A 23,663-nucleotide genomic window follows, 5' to 3' on the forward strand; every position below is an offset into this window, starting at 1 on the left:
ATGGCTTCTTCTTTGAATTTTCCATTTTGCTTTCATTACACTTGTCTAAATAGTGTGTGTGTCTAGGGTAAAATGTACGTTTTAAATACATGGATGGGTCAAAGCTCTAGGTCAAAAAAAGTGGCAAGTCATGAAGCTTTAAATTTTGAAAAACATACTTGAAAACTTGTGTCTTTTTTTAGTGCCATTTCTTTGCTGAGATATACATGGACGACTACAAAGCCTACAAAAAAGTACAATGAATACCCAGATTTAGGGGCAGATTACGATGGCGGTTTTCCCGCATCCTCCGGGGCGGCGGAAGCCACCGCCGGCCCGGAGGATGCGGGAAAACCGCTGCGGACTGAAAAAGACCCCCCGCCAGATTAGGATGGCTGGGGGATCGTTTTTCAGTCTGCACTTTTCTGCCGCGGTCGCCTTCCGACCGCGGCGGAAAAGCTTTAACATGGCTGGCGGTGTCTCTCAGACACCGCCAGCCATATTAGGATGTCTGACTTTCTATGCCTTTACACGGTGGCATGTCCGCCGTGCAAAGGCATACGGAGCCTTGTTTGGGGGCCCGTTGCGGGCCCCCTGGGGTGAAGGGGGGTGGGGGGTGCACATGGAGGGTACCTATGGTACCCCACTGCATTTGCGTGAACAGAGCGGCAGGCACTGCGCGGTGCCTGCCGCTTTGTGCATGCAAATTCACAACTCACATTTTTAACATTGCGGCGGGTGCTGCTTCAAGCAGCACCCGCCGCAATGTTAAAAATACAGGATGTGACCGCCAGGGTGGAGGTCACATCCTAATTGCCATGGAGGGACCGCCGCTGCCCATGCGGACGGTCCCTCATGCTCAGTGGTGGCGGACGGACGCAAGTCCGTCCGCCATCATAATCGACCCCTATGTGTGTTGTCAGTACGGCTTGGAGAGTTAAATATTTGCTTTTAAAATCAGTCTGCCTTGCTAGTGACAATCCAGGCAGGACCAAACCAGCCTTTCATCCTTTACGGTGTTGAGAAAGTGCCTGTAAATTTGGTAATAGTAAACCCTGTTATTTAGAGAACCTAGGTTTGAGAACACTTCATTATGAAAAACTATATAAAAACAGGTAATTATTGTAATCCTACAACTGTAATGACCTCAAGTGCTTCAGCTCACAATGCACCTCGAAACTTTTTGTCTCCATACAATGTAATGCTTGGGTATAATGAAGGAGTCTGCCCCCTAGTAGCAGGACTGTGTAGTGCACCTCTCTGCTGGGCAAAATATAAATAATAAGTGATTTCATTGGTGGTCGCAGTGCCCGCATAAAACAAGCAGGCAGTATCCTTATCACAGTTCATGCTCACTAATGCCTGACAGAGAACCCACAACAACCCTGGCAAAAACTATCATAACTAAATTACAGGTATTTCCTGCTGTTCATTTGGAATCAAGAAAGGTTGCAATTCACAACTCTTCCATTTGGCCTCTCATCAGTCCCGTGGTGTTTTACGAAGGTGATGAAACCAATGACAGCTTTACTCAGATCATAAGGGATTGGAGTAATAGTTTATCTGGGTGAAATGTAGGTTAAACCTCAGTTACAAGCTCAGGTTGTTTGCATGTCCTCTCTCTTACATGATATAGATTTTATGATAAACAAGAAGAAATCTTGTTTAGTACCAACCCAGATAATAAAATGTTGGTGTTGTGTGATACGTTCTTTAAAAGCCTCTCTCTTTCTGCCCAGACAGAATATCAAGACCAACAAGCATTTGCAATGCAATAGGTCTCGCATTAGGAAAGTTTGAGCTATTGGTATTGTAAATGACACATTTTTTATTTATGTGTTGGTTTTGAAAATAGCGAAATGAATAGCTTTGTCATTTACAATGCCAATAGTTATAACTTTCGCAAATGTGACACCTATAGCATTTGTAATGCAATATGTGTTGTATTTACATGACTTAGATGTATTGTTAATACACATAACAATGGCTTTTATTTTTTTTATAATTAATACTTAAAAAAAAGTTATTGTATTTTATAATGGCACTAGCGTAAGTTTTTGTAATTAACTTTTGTGAAGATTATGTTCAGTGTATTTTATTGAGACGAAAACCCAAGAACAGAAGTGAAATATTAACATCTTTTTGTGGGCTTGAAAAAAGTACAGACGGACAGGAGGACGGTGTTGCAGCTGCTGAGATGGGGTTCAGGAGCATAGGGTGTGGTGTAACAGGACAGTGGGGGGATGGTGGGGTTTGGGGGGATGTGAGGCTTAGGTTCGGAGCTGCCGTCTTTGGAGGGGGTGGGGTTGGGTTTGGGTCTAGGTGTGGTTTATCGTCCTGGGGCTCATGTGGAAGGGTGCAAGGGGGGACGACACCATGTTTAGGCAGCCTGGGGAGGAGGCAGCGAGGAGTTTTCATTGCTGAGTTAGGGGGAGCGCTGCATTTCTGCTGTTTTGCCACTGGAGGTTCGTGGTTAGGATGGAGGAGACGGATTGGGGGTTGGGACGGAGGCGCACCTGGGTGTGCGGTGGGGGAGGGGCAATAAGTTGGACAGCTGGGGAGGAGATAGCAAGGGGTCTGGCGGCAGGACGGATGGGGAGGCGATGCTGTAGACAGAGGGGACCGTTGCGGCAGGGGGGGGAGGGGGTAGTCATCATGCCAATGCCTTTATCCTTCAGAGGCCAGTTGGGTACAGTGTCTCCGGGCACTCGAGAGACATGCAGGCGCTGTCTGGGAGGGGTGAAGGGGGTATTGCAAGGGAGGATGTGGGGAGGGCTGAGGGTGATGGGTGCAGGTATTGCCGAGCAGATTGTCACCTTCAGAGGTGGCATGGATGGAGTGACCTGGGTTAACCGGGCAGAGGGTGTGCGGTTTCACGGGGCGGAGGGGTGTGGGGCTCCAATTTGGATGAGTGAGGGAGTGTCGCAATGCTCGGGAGCAAGGGGGGGGACCTGTAAGGTGATTGTGTCCCGGACAGCGGGAGGTTGAATGGCGGTATAGGAATGCTGGCTGGGGGGGGGGGGGTTGTCGGGGAGCACGTAGGGGTGGAAGAAGCAGGTAACAGTGGGCAGGGTCTCAGTGGAGGGGACGAGCCTTCTGGGATAGGCTGGTAAATCAAAATAGCAAACACTTACACGCTGACTAGGGTTAGAAGGTGGAAAAAGCGCGCCAGGGGCAGCAATTTACGTAGCTGAGGTAGAGATAGCAAAGGGTCTGATTACAGGGTAAAGGAGGGAGGGGACTGGGTTGGGGGGATGAGGTCGTCCAGGAGAAGGACTGTCTCAGATAAAGATATCTGGGCGTGCGGTAGTTATTAAGGAGCTTTTATCGGGGGTCAATGGGTGGGGCAGAATCAAGACAAGAACCGCATGTGGGGGAAGCAAGGTGGGGTCAGGGAGCCTGAAGCAAGAGGGAGGGTACAGTGGAAGTCAGGCGGAGGAGCGGCAGCCTTTGAAGTCTGATGCGAGGCACAGACAAATGGGGCAGTGGGGAAGAGCCTATCGGGGAGAGCACTCCGAAGTGAACTCGAGCGGCCATATGGAGAGGGAGGGGGTGGGATGCCTGGTGAGTTTAATGCCCGTGGCAACAGAGGGAGAGCGCGGCGCGCGCGCACAAAGTCTCTGGGAGCAAATGGAAGCTCTTAAAACAAGCTTGGAGAATATGTAGGAGCGAGAATTGATTAGCATAATATGATTATGTCACAGGGGGCGATGGCACACAAAATTTTACATTAATGGCAAGAGAAGGAGGGGCATCAATGAAATGATTAAATCAAGGCAAGTTTAAAATACCGTCAAAGATGTAATAAAAGTAAACTTACTGCTTACAAAAATAGTGGAGAAACATAACCTGAGTAAATGTTGGCCTGGGCAAGGGTGCTGCTCATCAGGGACGTAACTACCATTGGTACAGCTGGGGCAGTGGCACCAGGGTCAATCAATCAATCAATCAATCAGTGACACTTGTAAAGCGCGCTACATACCCGTAGGGTCTCAAGGCGCTTGGGGGGGGGGGGTGCCGCTACTGCTCGAACAGCCAGGTCTTCAGCTTCTTCCGGAAGGAGAGGTGGTCTTGGGTCAGGCGCAGGTCGGACGGGAGGGAGTTCCAGGTCTTGGCGGCCAGGTAGGAGAAGGACCTTCCTCCTGTAGTCGCTCTTCGGATGCGGGGGACGGCGGCGAGGGCGTGGTTGGCTGATCGGAGGTGGCGTTTGGGAGCGTAGAAGTTGACTCGGCTGTTGAGGTAGCTCGGGCCTTGGTCGTGTAGGGCTTTGTGTGCGTGGGTGAGGAGGCGGAAGGTGATTCTCTTGTTGATGGGGAGCCAGTGAAGGTCTCTCAGATGTCCGGAGATGTGGCTGGATCGTGGGATGTCGAGGATGAGTCTGGCTGAGGCGTTTTGGATCCGCTGGAGTCTCTTCTGGAGCTTGGCGGTGGTCCCGGCGTAGAGGGCGTTGCCGTAGTCCAGTCGGCTGGTGACGAGGGCCTGGGTGACGGTCTTCCTGGTCTCTGTGGGGATCCACCAGAAGATCTTCCGTAGCATGCGTAGGATGTTGAAGCACGCCGAGGAGACGCTGTTGACTTGCCTGGTCATGGAGAGGGAGGAGTCCAGGATGAAGCCCAGGTTTCGTGCATGGTCTGTCGGTTTGGGTGCGGTGCCCAGGGCGGGAGGCCACCAGGAGTCGTCCCAGGCGGAGGGTGAGGAGCCCAGGATGAGGACCTCCGTCTTGTCCGAGTTCAGTTTCAGGCGGCTGGTCGTCATCCACTCGGCTACCTCTTTCATCCCTTCGTGCAGATTGGCTCTGGCGGCGGCGGGGTCGTTGGTCAGGGAGAGGATCAGCTGGGTGTCGTCGGCGTAGGAGATGATGCTGAGGTGGTGTTTGCGTACGATGGCCGCGAGGGGGCTCATGTAGACGTTGAAGAGGGTGGGGCTCAGGGATGATCCTTGGGGGACGCCGCAGATGACTTTGGAGGCCTCTGACTTGTACGGTGGTAGGCGGACTCGCTGTGTTCTTCCGTCGAGGAAGGAGATGATCCATTCCAGCGCCTTGTCCTGGATTCCGATGTTGCTGAGGCGCTGTATTAGGGTGCGGTGGCAGACCGTGTCGAATGCCGCGGAGAGGTCTAGGAGGATGAGGGCCGCTGTTTCTCCATTGTCCATCAGGGCTCGGATGTCATCGGTGGCGGCGATGAGGGCGGTCTCGGTGCTGTGTTTGGCTCGGAAGCCGGACTGTGAGGGGTCGAGGGATCCGTTCGTCTCGAGGAAGGCGGCCATCTGCTTGTTGACGGTCTTCTCGATGACTTTGGCTGGAAACGGGAGAAGCGAGATGGGGCGGTAATTCTTGAGGTCGGTGGGGTCCGCTGTTGGTTTCTTGAGTAGAGCGCTGAGTTCGGCGTGTTTCCAGCTTTCAGGGAAGATGGCGGTGTCGAAGGATGTGTTGATGATGTCTCGCAGGTGGGGTGCGATGACAGCGTCGGCCTTGTTGAAGACGTGGTGAGGGCAGGGGTCGGTTGGTGATCCGGAGTGGATGGAGTTCATCGTGCGGATGGTGTCTTCGGTGCTGATCGGGGTCCAGGCGTGGAGGGTGGTGGTGGGGGGGGGTGGCTGGTCGGTCGTGGTGTGCGTTGGTTGGCTGTTGAAACTGCTGTGTATGTCCGTGATCTTGTTGTGGAAGTATGAGGCGAGGGAGTTGCAGAGGTCTTGCGATGGGGTGATGTCGTTGTTTCCTGCGCTGGGGTTGGAGAGCTCTTTCACGATGTTGAAGAGTTCCTTGCTGTTGTGTGCGTTGTTGTCCAACCGGTCCTTGAATGCTGTTCTCTTGGCGGCGCGGATTAGCTGGTGGTGTTTCCGGGTGGCAAGTTTGTAGGAGGTCCTGTTGTCCGGTGTCGGTTCCCTTTTCCAGACTTTCTCGAGGGCTCGGCAGGTCTTCTTGGAGCTCTTGAGTTCGTCGGTGAACCATGGGGCCTTCTTGCTGCCGGGTCTGCTAGGCGGGGTCCTCAGCGGGGCGAGTTCGTCCGCGCAGTTGCTGATCCACTTCGTGATGTTATCGGCGGCCTGGCTAGGGTTCGCCGAGCTGGCAGGAGGGTGTTGGCTCAAGGAGGTGGCGAGCTGGTCTGCTGTGATCTTGTTCCAGCTTCTGCGGGCGGTGTGTTGCTGGTGTTGGTGGGTCGTCGTTCTCTTGAAGGTGAAGTGGACGCAGCTGTGGTCCGTCCATTGAAGCTCTGTGGCGTGGCTGAAGTCGATGTCTGTGCTGGATGAGAAGACGGCGTCGAGTGTGTGTCCGGCGAGGTGGGTGGGGGTGGACACCAGTTGCTTGAGTCCCAGGTTGGCGAGGTTGTCGAGCAGGGTGCTGGTGTTGCGGTCGTTGTTGTTCTCCAGATGGAAGTTGAGGTCTCCCAGGAGGATGTAGTCAGCGGAGGGGAGGGCATGCGGGCTGATGAAGTCGGCGATGTCCTCGCTGAATTGCGTGCGTGGTCCAGGGGGTCGGTAGATCAGGGTGCCTCTGAGGGTGGTGTTCGGGTTGGTGTGGATCTGGAAATGCAGGTGTTCGGCGCTGGTCAGGGTGTTGTCGGTGCTGGTCGTGAGACGGATGGTGTTCCTGTGGATGATGGCGATGCCTCCTCCCATCTGGTTGGCGTTGCGGTCCCTCCGGACGATCTTGTAGCCCTCTGGGATAGCGATGGCGATGTCGGGGGCTGAAGAGGCGTTCATCCAGGTCTCCGTGAGGAAGGCGACGTCAGGGGCTGTGGCGTCTAGAAGGTTCCAGAGTTCGATGGCGTGTCTGTGGACGGAGCGGGTGTTGAGCAGGATGCACTTGAGGTGGGTGCTGCTGGCGTTCGACTTGGTGGGTGCTGGTGCTAGGCAGGTCCGGATGCAGGTGAACTTGCAGGCGTGGCAGCTGAAGGGTCCGTGGGTGCGCCGTGGGGTGGCTTGATGGCATTCTGGGAGTCGGCCGGTGTTGAGAGCGATGAGGGTGGCGGCGGAGTACGTCAGGCGGGTCGGCCGGGGTCTTCGGGGGCCAGGGGTCCTGGCGCTGGTCGCGATCCGGTCGCGGACGGGCGCAGACGGGCTTACCTTTGGCGCGCCTTCGGCGCACAATCGGCGCGCCCGCTGCGCGTGACCGCTGCGCGTTCGCACGGTCGCCATTTAAGGCGAAGTGCGCGGGTGGGCGGGGCAGCTGGGAGGCGGGAGCGGGGAGGGATACAGAAGACAAAAGGGGCGGGGACAAGCGGCGGTGGCGGGAAGGGAGGGCGGGGGGCGGCGCGGTAGGCGGAGAACAAGGAAGGAGAGCTAACACGGAAATAAATGCTAAAACAGGCACAAATTACCGCAAAAACGGGGAAAAAGAGAGTTACACAGAGATTCCACAAAGCAAGCACAAAAAACAGGCAAAACAAGGGAAAAAACACTCGCAGCGGCGGCAGCCGGCAAACGAGGCAGCGCGAGGCAGAGGGCAGGCAGGGGCACACGCAGCAGCTGGTGGCCGTGCGGCGCGGGGGTGTCCCACAAGTGGGTCACACTCACCTGCGTCGCACGGTCGCCATTTAAGGCCAAGTGCGCGGGTGGGCGGGGCAGCTGGGAGGCGGGAGCGGGGAGGGATACAGAATACAAAAGGGGCGGGGACAAGCGGCGGTGGCGGGAAGGGAGGGCGGGGGGCGGCGCGGTAGGCGGAGAACAAGGAAGGAGAGCTAACACGGAAATAAATGCTAAAACAGGCACAAATTACCGCAAAAACGGGGAAAAAGAGAGTTACACAGAGATTCCACAAAGCAAGCACAAAAAACAGGCAAAACAAGGGAAAAAACACTCGCAGCGGCGGCAGCCGGCAAACGAGGCAGCGCGAGGCAGAGGGCAGGCAGGGGCACACGCAGCAGCTGGTGGCCGTGCGGCGCGGGGGTGTCCCACAAGTGGGTCACACTCACCTGCGTCGCACGGTCGCCATTTAAGGCCAAGTGCGCGGGTGGGCGGGGCAGCTGGGAGGCGGGAGCGGGGAGGGATACAGAAGACAAAAGGGGCGGGGACAAGCGGCGGTGGCGGGAAGGGAGGGCGGGGGGCGGCGCGGTAGGCGGAGAACAAGGAAGGAGAGCTAACACGGAAATAAATGCTAAAACAGGCACAAATTACCGCAAAAACGGGGAAAAAGAGAGTTACACAGAGATTCCACAAAGCAAGCACAAAAAACAGGCAAAACAAGGGAAAAAACACTCGCAGCGGCGGCAGCCGGCAAACGAGGCAGCGCGAGGCAGAGGGCAGGCAGGGGCACACGCAGCAGCTGGTGGCCGTGCGGCGCGGGGGTGTCCCACAAGTGGGTCACACTCACCTGCGTCGCACGGTCGCCATTTAAGGCCAAGTGCGCGGGTGGGCGGGGCAGCTGGGAGGCGGGAGCGGGGAGGGATACAGAAGACAAAAGGGGCGGGGACAAGCGGCGGTGGCGGGAAGGGAGGGCGGGGGGCGGCGCGGTAGGCGGAGAACAAGGAAGGAGAGCTAACACGGAAATAAATGCTAAAACAGGCACAAATTACCGCAAAAACGGGGAAAAAGAGAGTTACACAGAGATTCCACAAAGCAAGCACAAAAAACAGGCAAAACAAGGGTCCAGAGCCCTGAGTAGCTAACCCAAACCCAGATAATTGCTGTTTTACAACACGAACAGCAGTCAAAGGGGTGTTGTTTGCCTGTCTTGTATCAGGGGGCATGGCATCCTCGCCACACTACTGCCGCCGAGGTGCCGCCTGGACTCTGGTGCATGTCACTGCATATGATTCACTTATGGCAGTTGTTATTGAAGGTCGCCAAAGTTCATGTTTAAAAACATTTTCTCAGATGTCCATGTAGAGGCAAATTGTGTTATCTTAAAGTGAAACAAAGCATTCAGAAGTAACAGATATGATCCAGGGCATTGCTGGAGCCACGTGTTAGGCCGAGTCTCTCTCACCGGGAGCGGACTGGTTGCAGTGTGCAGGGGCCGCGGCAGAGAAGTTATACTGTCCTCCCTTCCCCGCCACCCTCGGTCGAGCTGCATCAGTTCCGACAACTCAAGCCCCTTGTCCTGAGCGACAGCTGCCCATGACGTCGAGCCTGGAAACGTCCCGAAAGAGCACGTTTACCAAAAGTCATAGCCCACTCTGATTGGTTGTAATATTAGCCTTTACACTGAGTAATGAGCCCTTCTGCCTGCCAACATGCTGTATTCAGTTTCATTGCGACTGTATTTCAAGGGTTCTTTGTGTGTTGCAATGACTTTCTCGGCGTGACAGCTGATTCTTAGCCCAGTTTACGTGATTCTCATGCACAATGCGTTAGGCTTGGTCTCTGCAAAATTATTTCTAACTGCTCGTGGTCAGTAAACATATCTACCATGTTTGTGTGTTTCAACGTATTCACGGTATGTGTAACAGAAACAATGACCCTCGAAAAAGGAGAGCGACTCAGTGGGGAGCCTTTTGGTTAGCGGTACTGGTGGGAAACGGGAGCCGTGGGCCAGCCAACCGAGCAAATCGCAAGCTTTAATCTGCGTACTAAACTAGCATACATACCGGGCTTTGAATAGTGGTGACCTATGACCCGGCAGCATTGTAGTGGACTGGCTTGGATCATTTTAAGGAAGGCTGTCTTTGTGGCAATGCTAACTTCGGTTCTCGTCGCTTGAAAGACACTTGCACGTTTTATGTTATTTACAGTACGGGTGGTACTTCAAGCCCCACTGTGTGTTTTGTGGAGTACGAAGATGTTTTCGGAGCATCACTGATGAGAGGCTAAACTGCGGAGCTAAAGGCAACGCCGCTTAATGATCTGCCACAGTCACGTGATCGCTGGGTTTTCTCTGTGATCATTAACAGCTGCTTATCAGACAAAGGCACCGCTGACGAGCTTTTGAAAACACCAACGAGGGAAACATTGAAAGAAACATCGCTGCGATCCCTACCACCGTTCACATGCATTGGAGGGATGAGATTCTTTTTCTTTTTTCATATATTTATATTCGGGAAGACTACAAAGAAATATAGCATTTGTGAAAAGTAGGCATGAAAATCGTTAGGCCGTAGATCAGGTATTTACAAACAAAAAAGGGACACTGCTCGGTGCTGTTGGTTAAAACAAACAAGCTCTCGGCATTGCGTGGCGGGGGGAACGTCGAGTCGGAACAAAAAACAAGTGAAAGCGGGATGTAAGTAGGGGGGAGGAGAAGTCTGGGCAGGCAGGATGACTCAGGGGAGGGGGCGGAGCGGGGCAGAGCGGCATGTGGGTGTGAAGAAGCCGGGCCTTTGAAGTGAAGCTAAGCTTCACTTCAAAGGTGTCGGAGGAATGCGGGCGGCTGTGCACGCGCTTTTAAGCTCAATGCACATGCGCATTGAGCTTAAAAGTCACGGGCACTGCAAGGAATCGCCACGATTCCTTGCAAGTTAGATAAAGAGTCGATGAGCCCCTATAGTCTCGCTTGCTCGATGCGCATGCGCATCGACAGGCGAGACCTAAAAAGAATGAGATGGTGTCAGTCTTGAAGAAAGACAGGTTCTCTTTGAATGCTTGCGTCCATTTAGGCTATTTCCGCAGCTCTTCAAATTTACAGGGCTCTACAGAGCCTCAAAGCACCTCAGTTTTGGAGAGGTCTCCTCTACTCAGCTTTAACTACTTGATCGGAAGACGCAAGGGAGGGCTTGGATTGGTGGCTATCCCAGATGGAGCATTAAATGGAAAATGTATTTTTGCCCCAACTCTAGATATCACCTTAGACTCAGACACAAGCAAGTTATGCTGGGGAGCCCATAGCGGGCAGGTTCTTACTGTAGGAAAAGGGTCTCAAGGAGAAACATGGTGGCATTTAAATTACTTAGAGCTTCTCACAGGTTCCTTTGCAGTCAAAAGTTTGGTACATGGCAAGGGAAACTGCTGTGTTCCTCTATGTATGGAAAACATATCTGCGGTTTGAGATATAAACAAATTAAGAAAGGCCTTAGCAAAAGACCTGGCCGATCAAGCCAGGGACCTTTGGCTCTTTTGACTGCACAGGAATATTACAAAATACATTACCATGCCTTCGGCCCCCCAAATATGTCTGTGAGTCTCTCCATCTGGGGCTTTGCTCCTGAGCATTAGCTCATGCAGCCGGGAAACATCCTTTACAACAAAACTTTTACAACGCACTACCATTACGACGCAACTTTTACAACGCAAACTATTACAACGCATAGCACTTGGGGGCGCTCTAGGATAGGGAATAGGTTAATGTACTATCCAATAACCTTCCCTAGTGTCCACGGGGACTGGAGTTGGAATAGTAAATTAAACTATTCACTATCCAGCACCCAAAAGCATTATGCGTTGTAATGGTATGCGTTGTAAAACTTGCGATGTAAAGGTAGGCGTTGTAAAAGTATGCGTTGTAACGTCATACATCCCATGCAGCCTGCTGTGTACCTTGCTCTGCACATATTGGAGGCAGGCAGGGTGAACTGGTGCAATAAGAAGGCACAGTGACTGCCAACCTGTGAGACCTGATATCGGAAAGTCACACAGGGGAGTTAATTGTCTAAATTGTAATCTTATACATGGGTTGGTTACTTATGAAAGTGCCATGTCATACAAAAAACAGCTCATGACATCTGTTTGACATGTTTGTGATAGGTTTGATCCCAGTGGCAGCTCCTCCGCTAAGGCGGAGGAGCGTCGCCCTACTGCTTTTCAGCAGTGGAAGGAAAAATAAAATGGTAATAACTCCAAGTTATTATCATTGGATTCCTTCCTATTGCAGGCACTGCATCTTTGCCATTCGGAGCAGGGCTGCTCTGCTGACTAAAGTTGGGTGAGGAGGAGTGGTTTGCACTCCCTAAAGAGCGCATGAATGTTTGGTCGGCCCTCTGGGGCTGGCCAAACATTCATGCACACATAGCATGTTCTCCACCCAGGCTTCATTACAGCCTGTTTGGAGAACATGCCCAGGCTCCCTATCGCCATCTGAGCGCTGTGGTTTGCTGCTCAGACCAATCACAATGCAGCAATGCAACATTGTGACTGGGTCAGGGGAACTTCAGCCAGGGTACTTCGAAGACTTTTTCCGGCCAGCATAGGAGAGACGCGGCGAGGGAGGACGCGAGGGAGGACTCGGCGAGGAGGTAAGTTGATTTGTGCCGGCCGCCACTGTTTGATCCATGCAGAACCAACAGAGCTGTTCATCTTTCTGAAAGGAATAAACTGAGCACCATTACATAGGGTAACTGCAGCTCCTGTTATATACAATGCTCAGAAGTGTGAAAAGCACAATAGAAAGCAATAAGTTATATTTATTTGTATGTAATAAAAAGTAAAGTGGTTGTTCTGTAATCAACTTTGCTGTATGTTCTTCCAGACAGACATTCTAATAAACCTGCTTTTTACCATAGACGTCACAAGAAAGAGACTTACTTTCCAAAACCATCCAGTAGAAATATTTTAACACAGTCACCTGATCAACACTGTTTCTCTTTTACAGAACCAGGCAAAGCAGATGAGCGGGACCCCTTCACCTATGGTAAGTAACAGAGGAGGGTAGTGTGACCGCGGAGAGTGCTAGGCGTTATCATCAGGTGAGTCCTCCAGTACTGTTACGACACAGACACCACGTGGTTTATGAACATCGCTGTTCCTTCACACGTCAGCAGCCATGGTTCCGTGTCACAATGCTGCTGGGGGAGACCACTCTTACACTGCGCTAGCGTATGTTTTTAGGTGGAGCTGGCAGAATAACGCGAGGATACACACTGTACGTAAGAGGATACTCCTTTTGACTTGCAGGGTTCCAACATTACTCCTCCTTTCTCCCCAGGCTTCCCTCAATTCATTTATCATATCTGAGACCCCCTCTGGTCCTTGTTTGACATGTGACTTAAAATATGCACCATTGTGCTCACAGTCTCTGGACTGTCCCAACTCTGGAAGACATGAAGAAAATAAGAGGGGCCCAGTGACATGGATGGGATTTCATGATAGAAAATGTTGGCCCCGGAAGGCGGGGAGACCAAGCCCCGCCTCCCTAAAACACATTGCAGACACGAGTTCCACCCTAGGAAAGGCCCTATTTTAACACGTATCTGTTGGTGGTGTTCTATATGGGCACCTGTAATTACCTGGTCATAGGCGTAGAACTACTTGAGTCCTGGTAGCACAGGACTGTGTGAACTGGCCAATAATAAAGCTCGCTGCAGTCCAGCCCACAGAGGTCAAATGTTTCACTATGTAAACCCTTGCCTGTGCCAGCCTGGCCTCAGCAGCAAGGACTTCCCCAAAGCAGCGCCAAAGCTATTGTGGATAAGAAACGTACCACTGCAACACCAGAGTCAGACACAGAAGAACTTCTCTGTCCACACCAAGATTAACGAAAGCCATCAAATGTAATAAGGGTAATAAAGCAAATATGTAATAAACACCACAAGATGTTAAAAAGGCATCCCACAGGAATAGTTCCACTGATAAGCCTTTATTGGTAAACGATGGCCTCAAACTCCAGTAGAAAAATAAAACTAATACCAAATGTAGGCAATGATATATGCATGGTAACAGGTTACTTTTACTGATATACAATATTGATGCCAACCCAGAGAAAAAAATAAATGTGACCCAATGAGACTACTCAGAAGTAGCGTCATAATAAATGCAGATTCAGACATATATCACTACAGTGTAAAGGCCGAATCCCCTTTCAGTGCCTTAGGAGATCTGCAGCCTCTGGAGTTTACACTACTCTTGGATTCTTGCTGCTCAATGTGTCAGTCCTGGGAGACAGTGCCCTGCTGATGCCAAAGAGGCATCTTTATGATAAATGCACGTGAAGAAACTCAGTAGCATACACCACACATGCAGATGCATTGAGTGTAATTGGCTTACTGTTCACCATTTTGTTGAGGGTGGGGTGTGAGGGGTCGCAGCGTCCACAGTGTATCCCCCGCGGGCTGCACTACGACCCACCCTTTATTGGCGAGACTGATATGTCTCCAATGATGTTCCCAGAATGGATGGATTTCTGTTTATGCCCGAGTTGTGATCAGCTTAATGTAAACAACTGGTCTACCTCACCTGCTAATCAGGCAATTGCTAGAGATATAGAACATGTTCAAATGGACAAGAGGAGAACACATAGTACCATTGTCAGTAAGATTCCCAAAGGTAAAGAGCGACGAAGAGCTAAAGAGGGTCATCAAAAAGGGTGAAATATTTGCCACCACTTCTCTTTTATCCTGGGTTACCCCCTCATGTTAAAGCCCACTTAAATCTGCACATTAAGGCAAAAGGAACCTCATTCCTGAATCCTGGCATGATATTAATGAATCGATTTTCTGCCCCTGCGAGAAACAGGATAAAAGTTTCTTCTAACCTGACTATGGCCAGTAGTTCCAGCCCTTCAGCTTTAGAGACTATAATGCTCCCTCACTAGTCCAGCCACAGTGTTTGTATTTTTCACTCATGGACCGTATCATATAAAAGTTAAAAAGACCTTAAAATAAGATGATGTATCAAAAGCATGAAAGGGGAGAGGGACCCTTAGATATGAGGTGTTGGCCATGCTGGAACGTTTCAGTATGAATAGTAGTGACGCTTGCAATGTAGTGTAATTCTTCATCGATGATCCTTCCTGTGCTCTTGCTGAGACTCACTGTGTTGTGTATCTTCAGCCTTGAGGAAAGGTGTTTACAGTGAGCTCTCCCTCTGCATGGGCACTGCAGAATGTGCTCTATTCTCCCATAGGCTGGACAGACCCCTTACACTGTGATCTGCACCAATCAGATGACTCCATTCAGCGCGATGTCCTCCCTGCTGGCCGGTATATAACAGGCACTGCTTGGTCTCCGGGTTTTTATTTGCTCTGCCCTGGCACATAAATGGTTAGATTACTTTTATTAAAACATCCCTTAAAACCACTAGAGAACGGAGACCCGGATTTTCCCTGTTGGCTCCCTCCTGCACCCCACTCCATAAGATACAATGCCTGACGTTGACGTGCTCAGAAAGTGTAGGGTTTTCTCCCTAAGGTCACCCTAGTGGTTCCTCCTGCAGGAGTGTCATACTGCAGACTCCCTCTCTCCTTCAGCCTCGTTTCTGCAGGGTCCTCCCTTCTTTTCTCTCAGCTCTGGCATCATCTACCCAGGTCTGGGCTCCAAGGCCTAATGAACAGGGAGCAGATGGGTTTCACGTGTGGACCCTGGCCCCTCTCTCTATGTAGAGCGGATCTGGAAGGAGTTAAGGCATTCTCCTCCCTACACAGAAGCTGCATAGGTCCTCTGTACATCTAAATACCCCTACAGTCTTGTACATTTCCTTGCATAGCAAACACTTTTTGAACAGCGATGCAACACCTGTCAGTAGTATAATGTTGGCAGTGCCACTTGAGGAAAGTGTGAGGGAGTGAAGGACCCCAAAATGATTCCCTTTTCTCCCCCAGATTATCGAACGCTGCGGATCGGGGGCCTGGTGTGTGCAGGAGTCCTCTTCATCCTGGGCATCCTGATCATTCTGAGTAAGTATTGAATGTATTCCTTCTCTCCCAGCCCCCAATGGCCCTACCACATCCCAAACTCTGATCACCTGGACAAACCCAGTATCGATACTGGGGGATTGGACTGTTCCTGGGACAGATGCTTGTCATAACGCCACACCCGCTGACATGCGCGTCATAATTTGTGTTGCTTCGGAATGCCTACCCTGTTAATGGAATGCTCTGAATGCTCTGATGGTTTGGGGATGTTGGGCTTCCGTCTCATTTTTCTTCCTAGGCCAGGGTGGCGAAACAATGGTTCTTAAAGAGAAAAGTCATCAGGTTTTCAGGATATCCGCTTAAGATAAATGCGCATGCATGCAATGTAAACTGAAGTGATTGCCCATTTCAAATATATCTTGTAAATCTCAGGAGTGTAAAAAATAAAAAGCCTCATTTTGAGAGAGCAATTGACAAAACATTGTCCAGGGGGTGAAAACTATCCTTCAGCAGATCCCACCTTGTGTCTCCTGATTGAAGAGTTGTGCAGATCACCTGGGCTATAGCTTCCTTCTGCACTGCTGCTTTTTAATAGATGATTTTAACATCTTTAACCCCAGCTCTGTAATCAAAAACTCACAAATGACTTGCTCAGTAAACCTAATCTGTACCTGTCATTGAGCAGCCATCCTGATCGGATTACCTGTAAAAATGAATTAACATACATCAACATTGGAATTATATTTGGCAGAGGAATAATTTTATAAACTCCAACTGCTACCTAAAATGATCTAATCTTTGTCAAATGAAAATGTGATTATGCATCGTATGACATTTATGAACTCATATTTTACAAGGCTAAACCGTGCTCTCGCAATGCACACTTTCTTTTTCATTTTCCTGTATTATATTCAGGTTGACCATGTATACAAATGTCCTTTTCACATAGATAGACCGACCCGCCCCATGCATTAAGCCCCAGAATGCAATCTGTATCTAGTCCTTGTCATTTTAGATTCAGATCTAAATTCACTTCACATGCATTGTCAAAGGGTTGATGACTGGGATCTGATCTCAGCTGCATCCTTTTGGTGGTAAGGCTGTATCCCCAACATAGATTTGGTGCACAACTTACCATAGAAGATAATTGAGAAAATGTCTGCAATCATAACTACTATATCTGAGGCCCTATAAAAGTACATACTGAATATTAATCTTTGTATAAGCAATGTCCTACTCGTTTGAAGTCAAGTGACCCTGTAGTGAGAGGTAGTGGATTGAATAGGCAATGCAATTTCACCCAACTTTCACCCTAATACTGAACCTCCTGAGGAAGGTTAAGATTGTAGGGCTAATGCTACATCACCCCTAAAAGAGATACCTAAAGAAACTGCATGGGCATGGAGCCTGAATGCCTCATCACAATGATAGACAGTCATGTCCACATGTCATATCTGCAGGTCATGTATGTTTCCCAGGCTGGCCAGGAAAGTTGTGGGTTCAGGGGCAGACAGCAGGGGGTGGGCTGTGCCTGATTTATCTGCTGTGTTCATTCGCTTCTTCCCTGAGTTTGTTATTAATCTTCTTCACTTTATTTAGGCAGAAAATGCCGGTGCAAATTCAACCAGCACCAGAGGTAAGCGTGTTTCTTCTCTTTCATGACCCACTCAGTCATCGTGTGTTATATGTGTGGTCCGCTCTGTAAAGTCCTCGCTGCTGGAATATGATCCACGTTCACAGAAAGAGTTAATGTCATGATTCATGCCTCAGGATTGGATATGGTCACTGACACACTTGCATCAAACAGGAGCGGAGACATGTCTTGCAACCCGGCTTCGCATCCTGGCTTGGGAACTTTGAAAAAAAACTGTGTGGCCAGAACCAATGGCTTTAGCTTCCTGTGCAACAAACTGTACACATAAGAATGTCTGGTGTAATAAATATATAAATAGCACATGGACATTATGCTGCAGAGCACTTTCCCACCTGTGTGATCCCACCTACCTCCCTTTCTGTCACATCCTCGATCCCAGATGGGCTGAGACCCTACAATGTCCATACCCAGCACATCATGTCGAAGGTGCTCCACTTACTATAAACCGGTCCCTGTAAAGCGCTCCTTCACTGCTTGCTGTTTGGTGTGTGGTACATCCACTGTCTGATATTAATAAATGACAAGCATGGGCTCAGATTCCAAGATGACTGCAAACAAATCAGCTAATTAAGTTAGGTAAATAAGCAGGGCACGAGTCGGGGGTACACATGGGTACACCGCGTCCACCCACTCTTTTCACAGGGTGGACACCGTCCCCCTGCTAAGAAGTTGGGCCCCACAGAAACATGTTGAACTTGTCCCAGTATAATTTTGAAAAACCGGGACACGTTCAAGAGCTCCTGCATGTTGTCTGCTTTCCCTTCCCAGCAGCAATGTGCAGGCAGCGAGGGGGCTTTTTTTTCCACCTCCAGATGGATTACGATAAAGACAGAAGTTCATAAATAAATACAATAAGGGGCCATCAGGCCTCCTTTTGATGAATTATGGGACCGGAGGCGTCCTGGAACCTCACAAATGCACGAGTGAGAAAACGAAAGCACACAGCTTGTTATCTCTTCACAGGTACTTAAGAGATGGATGCGTTTTACTTTGTTTTAAATAAGTGCATGCAATGTCAGATGGGTTGGTCTGCCCCAGAATTTAGACAAATAACAATTTAAATAGAACTATTTTATTTATTTTATAGCGCTACTCATCCCAATGCAGAGTGTTAGAGCACTTTACATAACATTCACATTATCCATTCCAAATAAATCATATACGTGTATAAATTAACGTACAAAATGTGTTACCTGAGACAGTCAGGGTTACAAGGTGTAGGAGTCAAATACACTTCATAGCTCACTGTGGTCTACTAGAAGGATTACAATGTATTAACTGCAAGTAACAAAAGGATCTCTGTGTTGTAATCCACTTACCTATCTACTTAAAATACAAATCTGTGATCTGCATGTTACATGATATGTTTTGAAAATAAAAAACGTCTCCTGCAAAGCATATTATTGCATTTTCAGTTGGAATATGTTATAGCATACACATATCAGAGCATCACTTCCTGTGATGTCACGCCTCGTGATATCACGTGCTTTGATAGCACGTGTCATGAAGTCACTTAAATGCTGCCTGACTTGGTCAGTCCCCCCACTTATTTTTTAGGACTTTTGCCCTGTAAATGATTAACTACTATAATTCTGACACTCTTTAAAGGTGGAACAACGTCAACGTTTATTTATTCCCTCAAAAATGAAGATATCTGGAGACGTAACGTAGTCACTTCCCTCACGACACATTCCTTGAGCTTCAGGGAAGGGCAAACCATCTCCCACTGACTTTACGCTTCTAAAATGTTGGGGCCTTATTTATGAAAAGTGACGCATCGCTGCGTGAAAACAGCGATGCGTCACTTTTCACTGCGCTCTCCCTGCGACATGATTGATGCGTCATATTTATAACATGACGCATCATGTCGCAAGGAGTTACAGATACGTCAGTATTTCTGACGTATCTGTAAGCGCAAAAGTCACGCATTGCTGCGGTGTGTCACAAAAGTGACGCAACTACATCAATGCGTCCTTTCACATGGGGAAAGCCCCATGTGAAAGGGCTTGCGTCAGTCTTACGCCTGCTGTGAGGCAGGCGCAAGATTTTGATGCAACAGCGTCCTAAAAGTGACGCAGTGAAATCTCATAGATTTCACTGCGTCACTATTACGAGGCTTTTTGCGTGTGAACGCCCCCTCTGCATACATTATACCTGACGCAGGTATAATGTAGCGCAGGGGTTTACAAAGTGACGCATCTGCTTAGATGCGTCACTTTGTAAATAGTGTGCATCAGGAGGCAAGTTTTACGCCGCCGATGCGTCACAAAAAGTGACGCATCGGAAGTGCAAAACTCACGCAAGGCCTCATAAATGAGGCCCTTGGCATGTATGGGTGAGGTGTTTAGCCCACAACGCAACAATAATTAAAGCTTAGGTTGGTGGCAATGGCATACCACAGTGGACTAATATTTCTCTTTGGGTCCTTGTGCCACTGCACCTACACCACCACTATAGCTGCGCCTTAGTTGCTCTCATAGACTGAGACACATAAATCGATCAATTTAAACTAAGGAATAGGCTCAGATCCTAGTAAAACAGTGAGAAAATCGGAACTGGGTTGAAAGATAAGCACCATCGTTTCATGTATAAAAGTCCTAAGGAACAATTTCATGTATTGCCACTAGGTGGCAGAGGTACTCCAATTATGGCAAAAAAAACATTGCCTTCTAGAAAGGCGCTTACAATATTTTTTCGTATTTTGTATAGTGCGAATTTATCCCGATAGCATTAAACCAATCAGGGCCGTCTTTAGCCCTGTGCATCAGTGTTTTTTGGAGCCCTCCTCCACCCCGATAACCTCCTTCTCTCCAGATTCCCTCACTACCACCATTAAACAGTGCCCTTCGGCTCTCCATAGCACCTCTCTAACATGCATTACACCTGTTTTACAGCGCTACTGATGCCAGTGTATGGTGTCGGAGCACTTCAGAGCACACACACATTATTCAGAGACAATGAATCACATTAATAGTCTCATTTTCTAGACAGTCTCTAGAAAATGTTACATAAGACAGTTAGGAGTGCAAGTGTAGGAATTACATTATCGATACTAGTAGGCGGTATATTTTAGGAGTGTTTGGTCTGGAGATTGGCTTCACTAATAACCCACTGAGCTATCCTCATAAATGCATGTCTGTGATCTGCATGGTACACGTTCTTTGCAGCAGGCATATTAACCCATTGCGCTACTTTATTATTTGTCAAAACTGTCACTAGACAAAGCCCCGATCTCTCTTGAGCAACAACATTAAACAACATCAGATTTGTTAAGTCACAGTGAGATTAGGTGATTCATCGAGGATCACAGGATGTGTAGCAGGCGACAGGTTTTGAACCTGGCTCCCCAGTTCCAAAGTCAGCATATCTCTCCCCCCCCCCCCCCCCCCCCATATCGTTCTGAATGGTCCTTCTCCTCAATACTGTCGAATTTCACTTCCATGCATTGTGACGTATGGAACTTTAAGATTCCCTAGGAAAAAGTTATCAGAAAAAAGCTTCTCAGCAACATAACCCATACACCAGTCTGGTGTCCCAGCGTGGAAAGCACATGATTCACATCTGAGGCTAGAATCAAACTATGTATGCTGCAGAGAGGGCCTGAAATCTAAAGTTCTGTAACATGCCAACAAGTGAAGTCCGCACAAGCAGTTCAGCGAACCTTTGGACTGGGCTCACTTCTTACCAGCTTCTGCGGATACCAGAGAACTCTATGGCTCTCAGTTTGAATCACCTGACTCCCGGATTTACGCACCCGGCAAAAGCAAATCACTTTCTGCCCACGTGTTTCTCTTGCTGAGAGCAGGGGGGAAAATGTGTTTGCAAAAGGGGCCCAGAACCAGGGAATCGCATTCTGTAAAGGATGCAGCAATTCCAGTTCATATGTTTCCATGTCTCAGGCCTGTAACTTATGATGGCCGGCAGGGCCGGAATGGGAGCCTAAAGCAGCCCTGGCAATTTTGTCAGACCAGCCTCTCCGGGTTTGGGGGAGGGCAGGGGTGCAAGTGTGAATCACTGCTGCATTTTTACTGGGGGGCGATATTGCAGCAATGCTGTAAAACAGGCCCCCAGTAACGAAACCGGACCCAACAGCTGTAAAACCGACCCCCAGTAACAAAACGGACCCAACTGCTGCAAAACCGGCCCTCAGTAACAAAACCGGTCCCCCTTTGCTACAAAACCATCCCCCAACCTCCCTGGGAAACGCCCTATGCCAGCGACGGCGTGATGGCCAGTAACTCAGGTGGCGATACCATCCATGTTACACCTCCCCCGAGGGGCCACCGGGCAGGCAGGGTCTTCTGAATCTGAACCATGTGGTTTGAGCAGTGGTCGAAGTGGGAAAAAAAAGTTGGGGAACTGTGGGTGGAGAATCAGGGGGCGGGAATAACCGAAGATTGAATCAGTTGGCGGAGTCAGGGGTGTGGCTTGAAATAGCAAAACATACCAATTTTTAGTACGTTTAGCATTTCACTGACCAGTTACAGCTTATAACGTTATTTAATTAAAACAATGGATAAACAGTTTATTTGAGGTTTAATTCAGGAAAAGGCAAACACTCATAGGGAATACAGGTTTATGTAAAGCGTGTGAAATATAAGCAGGAACAACATGTTACCTTAATGCTTTTACTCTCATTGTTCACAAATCCATGAATTTTTTTTGTCTCAAACATTGAGGTCATGAATACAGGGTTCCTCCTGTACACATGTGTTAAGCAGGGCTCAGAAGAGAAAGGGACTCTTCAGGAGAATCTAGACTCACGGAAACCCGCAAAGGCTCCTTCATATTCATGTCAGCCAGCTAGCTGCTCAATCATAATATAGCAAAAAGAACAACTGGTGGACAGAATGCAGAACAATATCATACATTCACCCCAGTACAGAGATCTGGGCCTAAATCCATTGTTTCTTTGCTCACCATGCCATTCCAGTTTGGAGCCGGCCATATGCAAGTCAGTCTTGATCCTGCACCCAATGTGAACAGTCCAGCTCGAACTGCCAGGCCAGGTCTTCCCTGGACTGGAAACGAGCTACTGACCCGGCTTCAATCTGGCTCGCCTCTGGACGTATGTCCAGCAAGGTGTTTGGGCAGGGTGGCTCCGGTACTTAACAACTTGCTGAACCCCCTGCTCAATGTATCCTTGAGTTCCGGAGTGGTGCCGCGGGAGTGGAAACATGCCCTTATTCTGCCGCTTATCAAAAAGCCTCAGTTAGATCCGTTGCAGCTGGCTAACTATAGACCGATCTCCCTCCTCCCTGCTCTGGCGAAGGTAGTTGAGAAGCATGTTCAACTCACACTTACCACCTTTATTGAGAAGAATAACATTCTGCATGATTCTCAATCTGGTTTCCGTGCGAATTACAGCACGGAGACGGCCCTCTTGGAGGTGACCGACGCCATCAGGGAGACGCTCGATCTTGGGGGTAAGGCTATGTTAGTCCTTTTGGACTTGTCGGCGGCCTTTGACACCGTCCCTCATGCTGGCCTCCTTTTAAGACTCCGGGAGATCGGATTGCGGGGGACGGTGTTGGATTGGTTCCATTCTTTCCTATCAGACCGCCGGCAGGTGATCTGGGCTCCCCCGTTCTCCGCCGAAATGCAAGCGCTAGAGGTTGGGGTTCCTCAAGGGTCCATTCTGAGCCCCACCATATTTAATATCTATATGGCCCCTCTGGCGCTTGTAGCGGAGGCTTATGGGGCCCGGGTCATCTCATACGCTGATGACACCCAGCTTTTGTTCACCTGCAGCAAAGGCGAGGCTTTTGACGGCGACAGGATTAAGAGCTGTTTGAGCGCAGTTTTTGCGTGGTTTCAGCGACACAGCCTGAAGTGCAACTCGGATAAGTCTGAGTTGCTTTTCTTCGGCTGTGCCCCTGACCCGGGCTGGAAGTCCTGGTGGCCCCAGGATATGTTCCCCCCTGAGAAATCATCTTCCCAAGTGAAAAATCTGGGAGTGGTGCTTGATGATGATCTCTCCTTTCGCCCCCATATCATGGGGATATCCGGGAAATGTTTTGGCATCCTCAAGATGCTGAGGAAGTTTCTTCCTCTGCTGTCCCTACAATACCGGAAGACAGTAGTCCAGGCGTTAGTGGGATCTAGGTTAGATTACGCTAACGCGCTCTTTGCAGGTCTGCCCAAGTATCTTCTGGCCAGACTGCAAATTGTCCAAAATTCGGCGGCCAGAGCCATCTTCGGCCTGCCAAGAAGAGCCAGCGCTCAACTGCTTTTGAATAGGCTGCATTGGCTGCCTATTTCTAAAAGAATCAGATTTAAAATTCTTACGCTGGCCTTCAAAGCCCTTCATTGCATCGGTCCTAATTATATTAGGAAGAGGATTGCCTTCTATGTGCCGCGGAGGGTGTTACGATCCGCCGATTTGGCTAAACTGGAGGTGCCCCCGGCTAAGCGTGTTCGGATGGGAGAGCGATCCTTTCAATTTGTGGCAGCTCGATGTTGGAATGAGCTCCCTCTCCCCCTACGTAAAGCTACGAACCTCCTGGCTTTCAGAAAAGAGCTGAAGACTCTGCTCTTTTCTGTGTAATCATTGTGACAGTAGTGCTGTTTCCCTTTGCGTTTTTGGGTTTC

The 23,663-nt window shown here is 49.5% G+C and overlaps 1 protein-coding gene across 2 annotated transcripts in view; it reads left to right on the top strand.

Annotated features, from left to right (window-relative positions):
• Positions 1 to 23,663, top strand: part of LOC144770668 (phospholemman-like) — a 349,743-nt gene that overhangs the window by 239,410 nt on the left and 86,670 nt on the right. For both annotated transcript variants that reach the window (XM_078655381.1, XM_078655382.1), the window contains exons 3-5: positions 12,443 to 12,481; positions 15,386 to 15,460; positions 17,018 to 17,054. In XM_078655381.1, the coding sequence (XP_078511507.1) occupies positions 12,443 to 12,481; positions 15,386 to 15,460; positions 17,018 to 17,054 (151 nt within the window). The remainder of the gene's footprint in view (positions 1 to 12,442; positions 12,482 to 15,385; positions 15,461 to 17,017; positions 17,055 to 23,663) is intronic.

Source organism: Lissotriton helveticus, chromosome 7, assembly GCF_964261635.1.
Source record: "Lissotriton helveticus chromosome 7, aLisHel1.1, whole genome shotgun sequence".
Taxonomy (NCBI): Eukaryota; Metazoa; Chordata; class Amphibia; order Caudata; family Salamandridae; genus Lissotriton; species Lissotriton helveticus.